This window comes from Ictidomys tridecemlineatus, chromosome 10, assembly GCF_052094955.1.
Source record: "Ictidomys tridecemlineatus isolate mIctTri1 chromosome 10, mIctTri1.hap1, whole genome shotgun sequence".
NCBI lineage: Eukaryota > Metazoa > Chordata > Mammalia > Rodentia > Sciuridae > Ictidomys > Ictidomys tridecemlineatus.
In genome coordinates, this window is record NC_135486.1 from 118,062,500 (window position 1) to 118,077,267 (window position 14,768).

The 14,768-nt window shown below is 59.8% G+C and overlaps 1 protein-coding gene across 1 annotated transcript; it reads left to right on the forward strand.

Annotated features, from left to right (window-relative positions):
- The first annotated feature begins 332 nt into the window (after positions 1 to 332).
- On the forward strand, positions 333 to 2,634 carry Tmem270 (transmembrane protein 270). Its single transcript, XM_078022215.1, has 3 exons — positions 333 to 404; positions 1,773 to 2,207; positions 2,343 to 2,634. The coding sequence occupies exons 1-3, from the start codon at positions 333 to 335 to the stop codon at positions 2,613 to 2,615; spliced, it is 780 nt and encodes a 259-aa protein (XP_077878341.1). The 3' UTR covers positions 2,616 to 2,634.
- Positions 2,635 to 14,768: the final 12,134 nt, after the last annotated feature.

Sequence of the window (14,768 nt, forward strand, 5' to 3'; positions counted from 1 at the left end):
CTTTCTCCTGGGGACCCCAGCTAGACGGAGCCCCATGGCCCAGAGTGTAGCCCTGCTCCCTAACAGCGTCCTTCCCGCCCCTGCCTTGACTCCTTATCCCCTCTTCTGGGCAAACAAGACTTGGCTACAGGGGAGCCAGGCCCTCCCCGCTGACCTTGGTGTGGCCAAATGTGGGGGCTCAGGACTCAGAGAAGAAGCAGGGACAGTGCAGGAGCCAGGGGAAAGGGGATCTCTGGTGGCAACTGGGTCCCCATGGTAACTCGGCCCCCACCCTGAGGCATCTGTGAGGTCATCCTACCTCTCCCAGCTGGAGGAGGGAAGGGAGGCCAGACATGGAGGCCGTCCCTCCGGTCAGATCCAGCCTCTTGGGGATTCTGATGCAGGTCGTGAGGCTCTCAGTGCTGGTGAGAGGGGCGGGGGGAGGGGGACCGCCCACCTGACCTTTCCTGGCCACCTCTGAGCTGCTGAGCCGAGCTCTGCCTGTCCTGTCCTGTCCAGGGGACCCAGGCCACTGCCTGCCTTGGGGAATAATCTGACAGTTTCCAGAAGCCACACCCCCCAAACCACAGTGCCAGAATTTTCTCTGAATTGGGTCACTCTAGTGGGTTAAGCATTGGCCCCCACCATCCAGTTTTTAAAAATATGCAAACGCTCGTGTTTGGGCCCACACCTCCAAATGATGAGCCCTCAGGGGACTGAGTGGTCTGCTGAATCTGTTTCTGTGCTACAGAATGGAGAGAGAATAGGACACAGTAGAAAGAGCTCTACCCTTTAACTGTGTGACTTTGGGCAAATTACTTTACCTCTCTGAGCCTCTGTTTCCTCTCCTATAGAACTGATCATATAGGCTCTCATACATTTCCCTCTCCCTCACCTCTATGTCATGAGCCCGGAGGAACCCTGACTTCCTACCTGTACCCTGACTCTTCTCCTCAGGGGACACCTTAGGCGCCCTTCCTGCCCCATCAAAGCTCCGCCCCTTGGCTCTGCTAGTCCAGCCCCACGAGGGGACCTATGCGGTGGACCTCAGGTGGTTCTGCCACCCTGGTCTTCAGAGCCTGTAGGAGCCAGGCTCTGCTGGTCTCCGGGTCTGGGGGACCCAGGTTGGTGGACGGCTGACACTCAGAAGCTGGGGACTTTTGGGCTCTGATGAGGTCCAGCCTTTACCCAGCCAACCCCACTCCTCAGTGAATGGGGGACACCCTTGTCCCAATCTGCCACTCAGATCGGAAATCTGGGCATCTCCTTGGGTTCCTCCCTCTCCTCCGCCCCACTCTCTGGACCCATGGTCAATTCTGCCCCCCATGACTCTCACGTCTTGCTGTCCCTGAGACTCCATCTACCCTGCTGCCCCCATGCTCCCAGAGGTCACTGGTGCCCAGGCAGGTCCAGATGTTGGGGAAAGACAGCTGACCTGGGTTCAAAACCTGAAGGATTGTTAGGGGAGTGTTACCCTTTGTGCTACAATAATGATCATCATAATGATGTCTTCCCCTTGACTCTGGAGCGTTGTCAATGATCATCTAAACACAGCAGGAAGGAACCAAATATAATACAAGACACTCGGTGGGGATTAAACCTGGGGGCTCGCACCTGCTAGGCGAGCCCTCTGCCCCCGAGCACACCCCAGTCCCCGCAGACCAAAGATCATCCTCATGTCTGGACATGGGAGGACCCAGCCCAAGGTGACTGGCGGCTCCACATCTGCAGCACAGGTTGGGTGCCCCCAGGTGGGTGTTGCTGGGTGACACTGGTGTCCCCTCCTCCTGCAGCTGGTCCAGAACCGTGTTCACCTGTACAGCTTCCTTCTGCTGAAGATCAGCCTCTTCCGGCACTGGGTGTCGGGACTGGCCCAGGAGGCCCAGGGCTCCTGCAGCCCGCAGGCCCACCCACCCACGGGAATTGCCAGCTGCCCCCTGGTCCGGGCTCTGCGGGCAGGACTGGCACTGCTGTGGGTCCCGATGTGGCTGCTGCTGTGGGGACCCAGGCTGGTGTGTGAGGCAGTGCTGGACAGTGCCCGGACCCTGGGCCTGACCCTGCAGCGCCTTGGTGCCGGCACGTGGCTGGGGCTATCCGTGGACACCTGGGGGCAGCTGTTCCTGTCGTGCCTGCACAGCCTCATGCTGGCGGCCCTGCTGCTGCTGCTGCTCACCTGGAGGCTGTTCCAGAAGGCTCACCGCTTCAGCCTGGGCTGGCTGCCCAGCCAGGTGGGTGGGCTGGGGCAGGGGCTGGGCTGCAGAGGGTGGGCCAGGGGTTCTGGGTGTGGCCAGGGCTGGGATGGGGCAGGCCGCCAGCCAGTGCACCTGGGGCCACCTGCTTGCCTGCCCCAGGCTCTCGTGGAGAACTGTGCGGTGCTGGAGCTGAGGCGCCTGTACAGGTGGGTGGAGAGCACCGTGGCCCTCACCTCCTGGCACCTGGCCTATCTTGTCACCTGGACCACCTGCCTCGCCTCCTACCTGCTGCAGGCTGCCTTTGAGCACACGGCCCAGCTGGCGGAAGCTCAGGGGGCTGAACCCCAGGAGGCCCCAGGACCCTTGCCTGAGTCCAAGCTCCATGAGCCTTCCACCCGCAAGGCGGGCCCAGTCCTGCCAGAGCCTGGAGCCCCTGGAGAATAAACGTGACCCCATCTGCGTCTCCTGGTCTGGCCTGGCTAGGTTCTCACCGCCTCCCTTCCCTGCTGGATGGGGGGATGGTCCCTGTACACAGGACGCGTGCCCAGGGCTGCCCTGGGAAGGAAACCACATTCTGCAAGTACCTTTCAGCTGCCAGATGTCAACCATCTCAGATACTTTACACATAATGTAATTTAAATCTCGAAACACAGGCGTCTGGCTTGATGAGAAAATGGATGAGGGGTTCAGCTTTCCCAGGATCACAGAGCAATTCAAAGGCAGAGACAACACTGGACTCCAGATTTTTTTTTTTCCCCAGAACCCCTAACTTTGTCTAATCCTTGCCCCTGGTTCTCAGGACCCTTTGTGCCCAGAGCTTTAGGGGGAGATGGGCAGTTAGAGACTGTGGCCTCTGGGGGGCGCCAGGGCCTCACATTTCAGAGATGCAGCAATATCTTTGAGGACTCTGCAGCAGACCCCATAGCTACTCAACCTTGGTCTATGCAAATCCAACCACAGACCCATCCATCCATCCACCCACCCCCTACAACTACCTGCAAATCCATCCGTTCATCTGTCGGTCTATCTGTCCATCCATCCACCCACCCATTCACCTGTTTACAAATTTATCTCTCTACCCATGCATCTGTCCATCCATCCATCCACCCATCCATCCATCCACAAATCCACCCTCTCAACCACACACCGTGTGTTGAAGGGCCATCCATCTCCCTGGGGAGTGCGGACGCTTTCCCTGATATCTCTGTACTCCTTGTCACCTGATAGTGAGGACAGGGTCCTGTTCCAGGGGTGGCTGGGAAAGAGGAGAGAAGGGGGGGAGGAGGAGGGGAGGAGAAGGGGGAGGGGGAAGGGGAGGGGAGGGGGAGCTCAGGCTGCAGGGGCCAGCCCCAGCCCCAGCCCTGAGGTAAGTGGTTCTGCTGAGAAGGAAGGGAAGGGCTGGTTTTGTGACAGTCAGACATCACCCCTCACCCATGTCCAGGCCAGAGGGTGGGGTGCATGGAGGGAGGTTCCAGAGAGTTCCTCCTGTCTCCTCTTCTCCATCTGGTTCCCAGGGCAACCAGGGTCTGCCACTGGGCCGGGTCGGGGAAGGTCCAGGACTTTCCTCCAAGTCCAAGAAGCAAGCTTGGTCTGCTGTGGGGGAGACTCCGAGGGGGGTCCCTCTGACCATCGAGCTAGAATGCTGGGGAGGGACCTGCGAGGTCCTGGTGAAGAGGAAACTGGACCAGACTCCACAGCACACACGATTGGCAAGGGAACCTGAGGGCAGGGGCGTTCAAGTCGCTGGAGCTGGCTGGGGCCACCAAGGCGCTGCACCCGGCTGGCCTGGGGGGGCCTGGCTGGGGAAGGGGAAGACAGAAGGGGGGCGCAAAGGCCAAGAGAGGAGAGGACGGCTGGAGACCAGGGTCTGGGCAGGGGCACAGAGGACGAGGCCAGGTGGGGCTGGTGATGGGCAGAGGCTCATGCCAGCCTGGACGGGGACCTGAGGTGGGATTGTGTACGTGATATTGGTGTTTTATCCTTTGACTAAAAATGTAAAGAAGTATAAAGGTGACAGTGTCTCCTGCCCTCTGGTTCTAGACGTGGGAACAGCGTCAACCCATCTGCCATCTGTATTGTTGCAAAAGGGAGCCTCTGCATATTGCAAACCTGGCCAGTCCCACGGGACATGCCCACACCGAGCTGATGAATTCCGGCCAGGTCCTTAGGCCAGTTGCTGCTCATTCGCCTCTGACAGTCTGCCCCTCACCCATGTCCAAGTCCATCCTGTGTACGGTCCTTTCCTCATGGCTGCATGGGGACCATCAGATCAGCTCTGGACTGGGAGAACATCTAGGGCGCAGGCTGGGAGGGGGTCTGTACCCTGGAGAGCTCCTCTCTGACCCTCTGGGGCCTACCGACGCTCCTCAGGTCACATTTGTGAGGATCTGGTCTGACCGCACATGGCTGGAATGAGCCCCGGGCAGAAGGCACAGGGTTGAGAGGGTTCCAGGCTGTACCAAGGCCTGGAGGGCAGTGAGGTGTCATCCTGCCTGCAGACCCAGCGGGGAACAGAGGAGAGTGCCCACCTGCTTACCTGGCCACCAGGTGGCTCCTAAGTTGAGGGCAGTTGGTAGTGGTGGGCATGCAACTTGGTAAAGGTACAGCTCCTGGGTTCCCTGGTCTGCAGGGGAATGGCTCGTATGGCCAAGCTTGGGGATAAGGGTCCACATACAAGACACTGTCAAGAGAAGACCTCAGTGGTGCAGAATCAGGGCACAGTCTTCATCCAGGGCTGCCCAAGGCTCAGAGCAGCCTGCAGCTGTTCCCTGGGGCTGGGACGCTGGGAAGGCTTCCTGAAGGAGGGGGAATTTGAACTGGGCCTGGGGGTGAGGAATGTTCTGGGGTGGGGCCCAGATCTGATCCTCGCTGTGGGAGTGCTGTCAGGTTCATGGCCACTGTTGCTGACTTGTGCCCCATGACAGGGTGCCAGGCTGGGTTCTAGGTCACAGCCCACTCAGTGTGGAGAGCCAGCCCCACCCCCCCAGACAGGACAGCCTTGTAGAAGGAGAGAGCCCTTTCTGAGCCGTTACCCCAGCCCAAGGAGGATTCTGTGGCTCTGTCCCTGCCTCCATGTGGGACACAGGATGAGGCTTTCTGCTTTGGGTCTCAGTTTCATGTGTGTGCAAGGTGGGGTGGGTAGGGCAATCCCCATAAGTCAGCATTTGGGGGACCCCAGTGCCCAGGACTTGCTTTTTTTTTTTTTTTTGTACTGGGGATTGAACCCAGGGATCCTTGACCTCTGAGCCCCGTCCCAGCCCTTTTTATATTTTATTTAGACACAGGGTCTCGCTGAGTTGCTTAGGGCCTTGCTAAGTTGCTAAGACTGGCTTTGAACTTGAAATCCTCCTGCCTCAGCCTCCTGAGCTGCTGGGATTACAGGTGTGCATCACTGTGCCAGGCTCAGGCTTTGCTCTTGAACGCTCTGGGAAGGAGGTACCCTGGGCTGGGGAGGCCAGGCCTCCTGTATACACAGCTGCCTTGCCTGGGCCTCGAACAGCCCAGATCTGGTTCCTTGAACCCCCACCCCCATATTTCTGAGGTGCTGCTTATGCCTTGAAAAGTCCTCTGGGCCCCTTAAGGACCCTGGTATCCTGGGGAGGAAAAACCAGAACTACCCTTGACCACCTCTTGTGACAACCGACAGAGCAGAGGCCTTGGGTGTCGATCCTGAATCCCCCGCACCGCATGCTCTGCTGTGTGACCTGGGGCAAGTCACTGCACGCCTGAGCCTCTGTTCCCCACCTGTCACCAGGCACAGTCCCAGCTCTGGGCCTCTGGGTGTGAGGTAGTGCTGGCGCGGGGCTCTCTCCCAGGACCCTGCCTCCTCCCTCCGTCTCCCAGGCCGGCCTCCTTCCCTGGGGCCCCAGGGAGGGGGTTCTGAGGCCCAGGCCGAGGGCAAGGGCAGTCAGTCTGTCCTCAGGCGTGTGAGTGTGGAGGGGCCCTGGCCCGCCAGTGGAAAACAAGTGGGGGGCAGTGGGGGGGCTGTGGGTGGGGTGGGGGGCTGGCTGGAGGTCTGGCCAGCAGTTCCACGCAATCCGTCTGCTATGCGGCCCTGGGCCTGGCCTCTATTTATTTATGCGAAGTGTATATTTATATCAGCCCCTTTCTCATTAATAGGGCAGGAAATGGCTGGAATGGTTACATACCTGGCGGCCCAGGGGTCCCGCTCGGCCAAGACACACAGGGCCCTGGCTGCCCCACCAGGATTGCGAGGGGCCCCCTCCTCAGTCTGCCCGCGTCCCTGGCCCTTCACTGACCCCCTTGTTCTGAGCTCCCCTCCTCCCTCCTGAGCTGCTGCATGACTCTGGAGCCCACAGCCTGGGAAGGGGATGGATTTTTGGCCCCTCTGTCCCCCAGCTCCTGACCCCCTCCAATCCCCGTGAAGGCAGTGACATTGGGGGTTATGTGGGGTTGATTGGATCCAGACAGAGTGTGGGGGTTTGGGGGGCAACTATCAGGGTTCTCTCATTTAGGGATGGGATCCTGGCACTTTGGGATGAGGGGACAGGAGGGCCCTCCTGAGGAGGGGGTGATCCCTGGGGCTCTGCCCCCCATCAGGCCCTGTCCCTTGTCATCTTGGGCAGATTCTTCCACATGGGCTCCTCCAGCCCTCCAGAGGGGTCTGTGTTTCCCACCATCCCGCCACAGGTCAGCAGGGCTGGGGAGCCCTGTCTCGCTGTCCCCCTCTCGGGTCCTCACGCTCTGCTCAGAACCCGGCCAGCCTCTCTCTCCAGGCTCCGGCTCTTGGGCTCGGGCCCCAGGTGGGGCTGCCAGAGCTTCGAGGCGCGGCCCCTCCCCAGAGCTCTCGCCTGACATAACCTATTAGCGCCTCTCGCCTCAGCCCCCTCCCCCGCCAGCCTCCCTCCCCAGCCAGACTGTCCTGCAGCCGGTGCCTGGGCCTGCTGTCCTGCAGCCGGTGCCTGGCCAGGACAGGGTTAGAGGTAGCCTGCAGGACACCCTGCAGGGCCAGGGGAGCTCTGCCTGCTCACCCTCCTCTCTGCGGGACCAGGGGCTGCTCTCTGTCCAGAGGCCTCTTCTGGGCTTGTCCTGCTGGCAGCTGCCCTGTGGTCAGGTGGGCTTGACCTCTGCCCTCTGCCTGCTGCAGATCACCCCACCTCCCGGCTTAGAGTCTAGAGAGAGCTGGGCCCATGTGCAGATGCGCAGACTGACAGGAGGGAGCCCAGGGGGCCTTCTTACAGTCCTGCCTGTCCCTCTCCTCCCTGCCCCCTCCTCCCTTCTGGGCCTGATGGATTGGTTGGGGGGGGAGTTGAGGGTCTAATACTGAGGAGGGGGCTGGGAGGCTGAGGCCCTCTGGGTGGTGGGAGGGGGCTGCTGCAGGCTCTCAGGCTCTGCCCAGGGCTAACGCTGGTGTCCCTAGGCCTGCCATGCGGTCCCCTAGTTGAGACCTGTGTGCTTATGGGGGACAGGAGCCAGGCCCCAGGCAGGCTCCTGGGGCTTCCTTTTGAGCCTTTTGCAGAGCCCCGTGGAGCTCTGCATCTTTCCCCTCTGCCCTTCCCACCTCAGCTTGTCGAGCGAGCCCCCAGCGTTGGGGGTCAGGGTCTGCCCCAGGTTCCCACTGGGCTGGTCTCCTGCCCCTGTGCTTTCTGGGTGAAGCAGGAGGAGAAGGAAGAGGTGAAGGTCAGGTCAAGGCTGCATCCTCTTGGGTCCCCCTGGGACAGGACTGTGCCCTTGTCCTCTGAAGGTCAGGCCGGTGCCTCCTCCCCCGGCAGGGCCATGGACATCTAGGTCACCTGATCGTGTGGGTCTGAGTGCCTGTGGGGTGGGGGGAGGAAGGCGTCTGCCCCACCCTGAAATTGCTTGTGGTCTGAGGGACCCCAGATCCTCTGCTCCCTGGGTCTCCTGCCTGTCTGGCTTATGTGGCCCTGGGTAGGTCCCTGGCCTCTGTCCCTTCTACTATGAGGGTCTTATTGGGTTCTGCTGACTTCTGGGTCTGAGCTTTTGTGAGTCTTGAACCCTTCTGGGCCCAGGGGTCAATGGGCTGGGATTGAGGGGTGCTGGAGAGGGCCCCCAGTCTGAGTGGGGAGCCCCTGGGCCCAGCCTCTGGACCTGGCCACTGCAGCTGGACCCTGCAGCTATTCACGCTCACACTGCACACATCTGGAGCATGTTCCACCCCCGTCCCAGGCCCACATCTGGAGACCAAAGCTGGCTCGTCGGCTAAACACAGAGCATCTGGACCCCGAAGTGCTGTTGCTGGGTTAACGCGGTCCATCTGGGCCCCGCTGCCGCTCCGCCCCGTCTCCGCGGTGGAATGCCGGCCGCACATCTGGAGGGCTGGAGCCTGTGCCCGGCAGGGTCAGGAGCCGGCGCCGCCTGGGGTCCCTGGCCTTGAGCTGGGGTCCTGCATGCAGAAGGCTCACCCTTCCTTTCTGGATTTCACTGCTCTCGGGGCTTCTCCCAGGGGCTGCCTTGGGAAGAGCTCCATTTGGATACGCACTCTCTCTACACAGTCTGTCCCCAGGTGCTGACAGCTGCCACTCTGCACCAGCCCACCCAGCAGCCCCTTGGCATCACTTGAAAGAGCCTCCCGGGCCCCCCTCCTGGATTGCCTGTCTTCTTCCTCCTCCTTGGTGCCTTGGGCGCTGCAGGGGGTGCCATCAACTCTCAGGGGGCTTCCTGGGGCCCGGCATGGAGCCCATTCATGTGGCCGGCCTTGCAGATACTTCCCTGGCAACACCGTGCTGGGCAGGATGGGGCTGGATATCGCTCTAGGGCCCAGGCTGAGGGGAGAGAGCAGCACCCTGTGGGAACCAGGATGCCATGAGGAAAGACCACCCAGGGGCAAGGGCAGGGGCTGCCCCGGGAGATGCCCACTATGAGCGCTGCCTGGTGGTGACCTTGACTGCTTCCTCAGTGGGATGACAGACTCTTCCAACCTCACGAGGGACATACGCCTCCCTAGCTAAAGCACATGGGAGGCTGAAGTCCCTGCCATCGCATGGTAGTGAGCTCCCCATCACTGGGAGGACACAGGGGCCTGGGAGAGGTGCCCCACAGCTGGGGGCCTGGAGCCTGGGCTGGGGGGCCTTGCTGTCCACTGGCCCAGAGTGGCCTGTGCTCTGGAGCCCACCCAGCCTCTGGGACCTGGACCGCGCTTGCGGAGCCTGGCGATCCTGCATCCTGTGGCTCAGCCTTATCAGGGGAGCATCACTGGCCCCGATTGAAAGGGATCCTTTATTGCCGCAGCCTCCAGCCTGGGGGCCCTGGAGCCACAGGCAGCTACAACCACAGAGCCCCATGCCCTCTTCTGCACCTCTTTGCCCACGGAAAATGTGAGTCAACACACAAGAAAGAGATACAAATAAAAATAACAAGGGCCAACATTCATCGAGCATCTGCTGTGGGCCAGATACCCTTCTGAAGGCTTTCCGCGTTAACTCATTCCTGCCTGCCTCTAGGGAGGGTCTAGTCCATGCCAACCCATTTTACAGTCAGGGAAGTTGAGGCTTCAGGTCCACTTGGTTGCAAGGTGGCAGGACTGGGATGCAAACCAGGTGGCTGGCTCCCAAGCCTGAGTCCTTGACCACGGCTCCCTCTGCCTCTCCATGGGCTGGAATGGAGTGTGCAGATGGAGGGAGAAGAGAGAGGTGGACAGAGCAAGAGGGATGGCTCTGAGGCTCTCGGAAGAGAGGCTGCCAGACTTCACCAAGGAGGAGGAGGATGGGCTGAGTCGCAGGGACACTGTGTCCTGTCTCCCCCAGGCCTTTGGATGGGTTATCCAGGGGCCCAAGGGCAGAGCTCCTGTCTGGCCAAGCCTTCCAAAGTCAGACAGAGACGGGCTCTGCCGTCTGCAAATGGCTGGCCACATGGCTGGTTCCCCAGGCTTCTCTGGAGGGCAGAGTGTGGGGACTGGAGTCAGCCTGGGACCCAGCCCTGTGGGCCAGTCTCTGACCCTGAGCTAGAGGTGCTGCCTGGATGGTCACCCAGGGTTTCCAAGGCTGGGGGTCTCCACTGGTGTGTGTGGGGCCCCCTCTGTCTGCCTCTGCTGCCATCCGTCTGACCTGCCAGAGGAGCTAAATGGCAGGAGGAGGACAAGGGGTGCTTGGGCCATTGGCATGGTCACTGAGCCACTCTGGCCTTTTCCTGTCCTACAGGCCCCTCTAACAACCTCCCCCACCACCCAGAGTGGCCTCCACTCTCTATCAGGGACTCAATGGCCACCCTTCACCGGGCACATCCTTGGTGCCAGGCCCTGGGGAGAGGGCTTCTCCATGATGTGACATCCCAGTCACTCCCCACCACACCCTGGGGGGAGGACCCATTATTGTCTCTATTTATGGATGAAAAGACTCAAGCCTATGAGGGACAATTGTCAGGGCCAGAATTCAAATCCAGGCCTGTCCCAGCCCCTCCTGGTGCCCCTAACTGCCCCCCGCCACGAGGGCCGGAGGAGACTTCCCCACAATTCCCATCTCAGGCTTCCCAGAGCTCCAGCCAGGTACCCCCATGCTCCAGCTGAGTGGGCTTCCTCTGGGCTCAATAAGGCCCACATGGAGGACAAGGGCCAAGGGGGGGAGAAGGGCTGAGCAGCGGGAGACCTTCGGGAGCAGAAAGAGCAGAAGCCTTTTGGCAGAGCAGGGAAGCTGGCCACCAGGCATCCCAGTTGGGATGGGTCTTGGGGACCAAGGGCAGGGGGTGCAGAGGGCCATGGGGACGTGACAACCACACTTGCTGTGTGTGTTTGAGGAGCCCCGGTCTGGCCTTTCTGGGGAGACAGAGGCAGGAGGGTCCTGGGGATCTGGGCTCTCCCTGGGGAGTTTGGGCCTGAGGGAGGTTGAGAGGTTCCTGGTAAGTCCTGGGTGAACTCCAGCTTGCATGGCCCAGGGGAGGAGCCCCTAGTTCAGCCCCAGGGCAGCTGCAAATGCCCGGAGAAGAGTGGTGGGCTCCGTCCCTGCTGGGGCTGGACAGAGGATCCTGGCTTCATCCACAGCCAGCTTGGCTGCTCCTCAGGCTCCCATGATGGAGCTCCTCTGTCCCTTCTTGTCCCCTCCCCGTATGTCATTTAGGTCCCACTGAACGTTGTGCAGCTGGGCAAGTCCAGGTCAGGCTGCACCTGGAGCCCTCCTGCTGTCCCTTGCTGAGGTCCCATGCACAGGTCCCCCAGAGTTTATGGACCATCTGCTCTGTCCCTCCCTTATCTCCAGGACCTGGTCCCTCTAGGCCACAGCGCTTTGGTCAGTCACCTGGGAGGATGTGTCCCGCCTGGTTCCCTGGAACAAGGGCCTGGTTCTCCAGGTGGCCTTGAACACCCATGTGCCGCAGCCTTGCTCACACAGTGGGTGGGCAGGGTGCAGCCCTCCCCTGGGCGCCTGGGCTGGTCTGAAGCTTCCAGACTGGACTCTGGCTGGTCAAGTCAGTGGCCCCCATTGGCTGGTCTAAGGGAAGCGGTGGCTGAGGGCTCTGCCGTTGAGACCTACCAGGGTGGCCTCAGCTTGCTTTCTTGGGGTCCTGGTGGTGCTATTAACTGATCTGGTGCCTGGGGCACTCCTGCCCTGGCCTCAGTTTCCCCTTTGGGGAATGGGTTTAACCTGAGCTGTTGATAGGGCCCTGCAACTCCTGCCTGGGTGGAGCTCACCTTGCCCTCAGCCACCACTCACCCACGTACCCCACACTGCAGGGCCCCAACCTGGTCACCAAGCCGTGACCACACCAAATCTTTCCTTGGCTGGGCCTCGAAAGCCCGGCGCTGGCTTCTCACTCAGGCCCTGGTGGACTTTCAGACAGCGAGAGAGGGTCTCCTGGCCTGGCCTGGCTCTTCCTTCAAGCCAAGTGTCTGGGAGTCTGTTAGGGAGCAGATTCTCCCAGACAAACCAGGCCAGTCAACAAACAGGCCACCGAACAACAAGGGGAGATTGCGCAACCCAGATCCAGGGAAAGAGGCCACGGAGCCTCGCTCCAGCACGCGGGGCGGTGAGCTGGGGCCAGGCCTGTGGGCTGCAGCCTGCCTGGCCTGGACTATTTCTGTCCTGTCTGGGGGGTGGGGGCTGATGAAATCCCCCCCTGCACTTCACCCAAACACTTTCCTCCCGAGCCCCGGCTCCATGTGCTTCCAATTCATTGTCACTTAACTCATCACTCAAGGCTCTGAGCCGCACCCCTCCCCCTCCAAGAAGACAAAAACAGTCTGGCACGCGGGCGAGGTGGGTGTGAGGGGCTGTGACAGGCGGGCTGGCTGTCTTGACCTCAGCTGTCCCCGGGCAGCCTGCCCTGCCGTCACAGCCCCAGTGTCCCCAAAGGCAAGGGCTGGTGGGCTGGGGCCGAGGAGGGCCTTTAGGGTCGTCAGCTTCTCTGCTCCTGGAGCCAGGAAGTCCACAGGCCCTGGAGGGCTCTGCCCAGGGATGTCTAGGGGTCACCTTTCTGTGCCAGGAGGGTCACACGTGGATGGTCTGTGCCAGCCAGCGAGGACGAGTCCATCTTCTCCTGCTTTTCAATTCACTGTCCGGCGGTTCCCCACCTCGGGGCAAGGTCCAGGCTAGCCAGGGCAAAATCAGAGAGGACGGGGGAGCCTGGGGACAGGGGCCTCTCGTTTTGTAGACTCCACACTGGCCCCGTGGCTTCCGTGGTAAGGTGGCCACAGCTGCATTTGGTGGGGTGCCCCCAGGCCTTCCCACTATGTGTGCCAACCTCTTGAGCCCTCTGTTCAGCCACCTTGAGTGAGGCCAGTGTTCCTCCGGGGGCATTAGCTGGGGCAGGGCACAGCCCTGGGTTCTCTATCCGTGTGTCCCTCTCTCCCCTGAGGCTGAAGGTCTCCCCAGGACAGGGTGGGGCTCATCACCCTGGATCTCCCAGTGCCCAGCCGGACCCAAGTGAACGGTGCTCGCCCAACCAATTAGTACATTTTTCAAATTAAGTCAAAGTGCTATTTTTACTATCTCTGGGCCACATGAACCGGGGCTGCGGCTCTCCAGATAAATACTGACGATCTGGCTCTTGCTTACTTCACTGTCAGGGACAAAACTCCCTTTCTGAAGTAGCCAGAAGGCAAGCCCCAGTCCCTAGAGGGAGGCCGCTCCCACACTCCCCTCTCACCCACATGGAGGAGGCCTATGGCCCCTTTGGCTCCCGTGGTCCCCTGCTGTGCTGCCCCTCAATCTTGGTCCGTGGTCTGCAGACGGAGGGAGCTGCAGGGTGGAGCCCCCGGCACGGCCTTCCTGGGCAGGGTGGGCAGTTCCTGGAGCGGCAGGGCTGTGTGGGGACAGACATTTCCCTGAATTGTTCTGCAGGCCAAGCGCGATGCGGGAGGGCGGGCGCCGTGGGGGACTTTTCTCCCTTCCACTGCAAAGGGGACAGGAGCCTCCAAGTCCACAGTGGGGTTTGGGAGGTCACCCAGACCCTGGGGGCCACAAAACGAGGAGAGGACAGAGTGGGGGCCCCAGCTGGATAGAGCTGGGGGTCAGGTGTAGACCCAAGTTGGTCTGAGAATTCAATTCCAGCCAAAGGATGGGGCTGTACCTAGGCCCCAGGGGCTACCTGGAGATGCCTGTCCCTCCTTTCCTGGCTGGGTGCACCTGTCTGTGTTGTGGTTCTTTATTCATGTTGTATCCAAGTGGTCAACCTCCCCTCCAGCTTAGGAATCTTGGCTATTTTCTAAGGCTTCTACTTGATGGAAGCTTTTCTGGGGACAGAGGCTGCAGAGATGGGGTGAGAGAGGGAGGCTGAGCCCTAAATGGGTGTCCAGAGTCCCTTCTCTCTGCCTAGGGACTTTTAACACGATGTTCCTTAAATTCTGTTTTTCCTCCCCAGAACTCTGGAAGGACGCTCTTTGCATTTTTCGACAGGTTTCCCAAATGATGCTCTGTGGACTGTTGTGTTGGGAGAGGAAAAAGTTCCCGGATCAGTAGTAACCTGGGAAACACGAGATGTAAGCAAATCAGAGATGCACCTCTCTTGCAGGACTTCTCAGAGCCTTTAGTTGTTAATGGAGGCTTTGACTTTCTAAGAGGGGTTCTTCGACCGAGAAAAGGGCCCTGGCCTGGAAAACTAGTGTTTCTCAGATTAACTTGACATCAGAGTCATTTTATCCCATGGGATACTTACTGAACTTGAATTGTCAAGTGGCCCAGCAGAGGAGATGGTTATGGGTAAAGATGTTTCTCCTAAAAGAAATACTTTTGTGCTGTTAGTGGGATTGTAAATTGGTACATCTATCGTGGAAATCAGCATGGAGTTCCTCAAAAGACTAGGCATGGAACCACCGTATGACCCAGCTACACGGCTCCTCAGTATTTATCCTGAAGAATTAAAGTCATCCTACTACAGTGACACATGCTCTGTGTATAGCAGCCCAATTCACAACAGCCAAACTATGGAACCAGCCTAGGTGTCCATCAACGCATGGATGGATAAAGAAAATGCATCTATACGCCGTGGAGTTTTATTCAGCCGTAAAGAAGAATAAAATTATGACATTTGCAGGAAAATGGATGGAACCTGAGAACATTGTATGAAGTTGAAACTCAGAACTCAGAGGGTCAAGGGTCATATGTTTTCTCTCATATGCAGAAGCTAGAGAGGAAAAAAGAAGAGTGGGGTGGGCCTCATGAAAACCAAAGGGAGATCAATAGAGGAAAGGGA

Bases quoted from the DNA above. Each gene is read 5' to 3' on its own strand.
- Tmem270 (XM_078022215.1), top strand. From the start codon at position 333: ATGGAGGCCGTCCCTCCGGTCAGATCCAGCCTCTTGGGGATTCTGATG. The intron at 405-1,772 runs GTGAGAGGGGCG...CTCCTCCTGCAG, and splicing joins TCGTGAGGCTCTCAGTGCTG to CTGGTCCAGAACCGTGTTCA. The intron at 2,208-2,342 runs GTGGGTGGGCTG...GCTCTCGTGGAG, and splicing joins TGGGCTGGCTGCCCAGCCAG to AACTGTGCGGTGCTGGAGCT.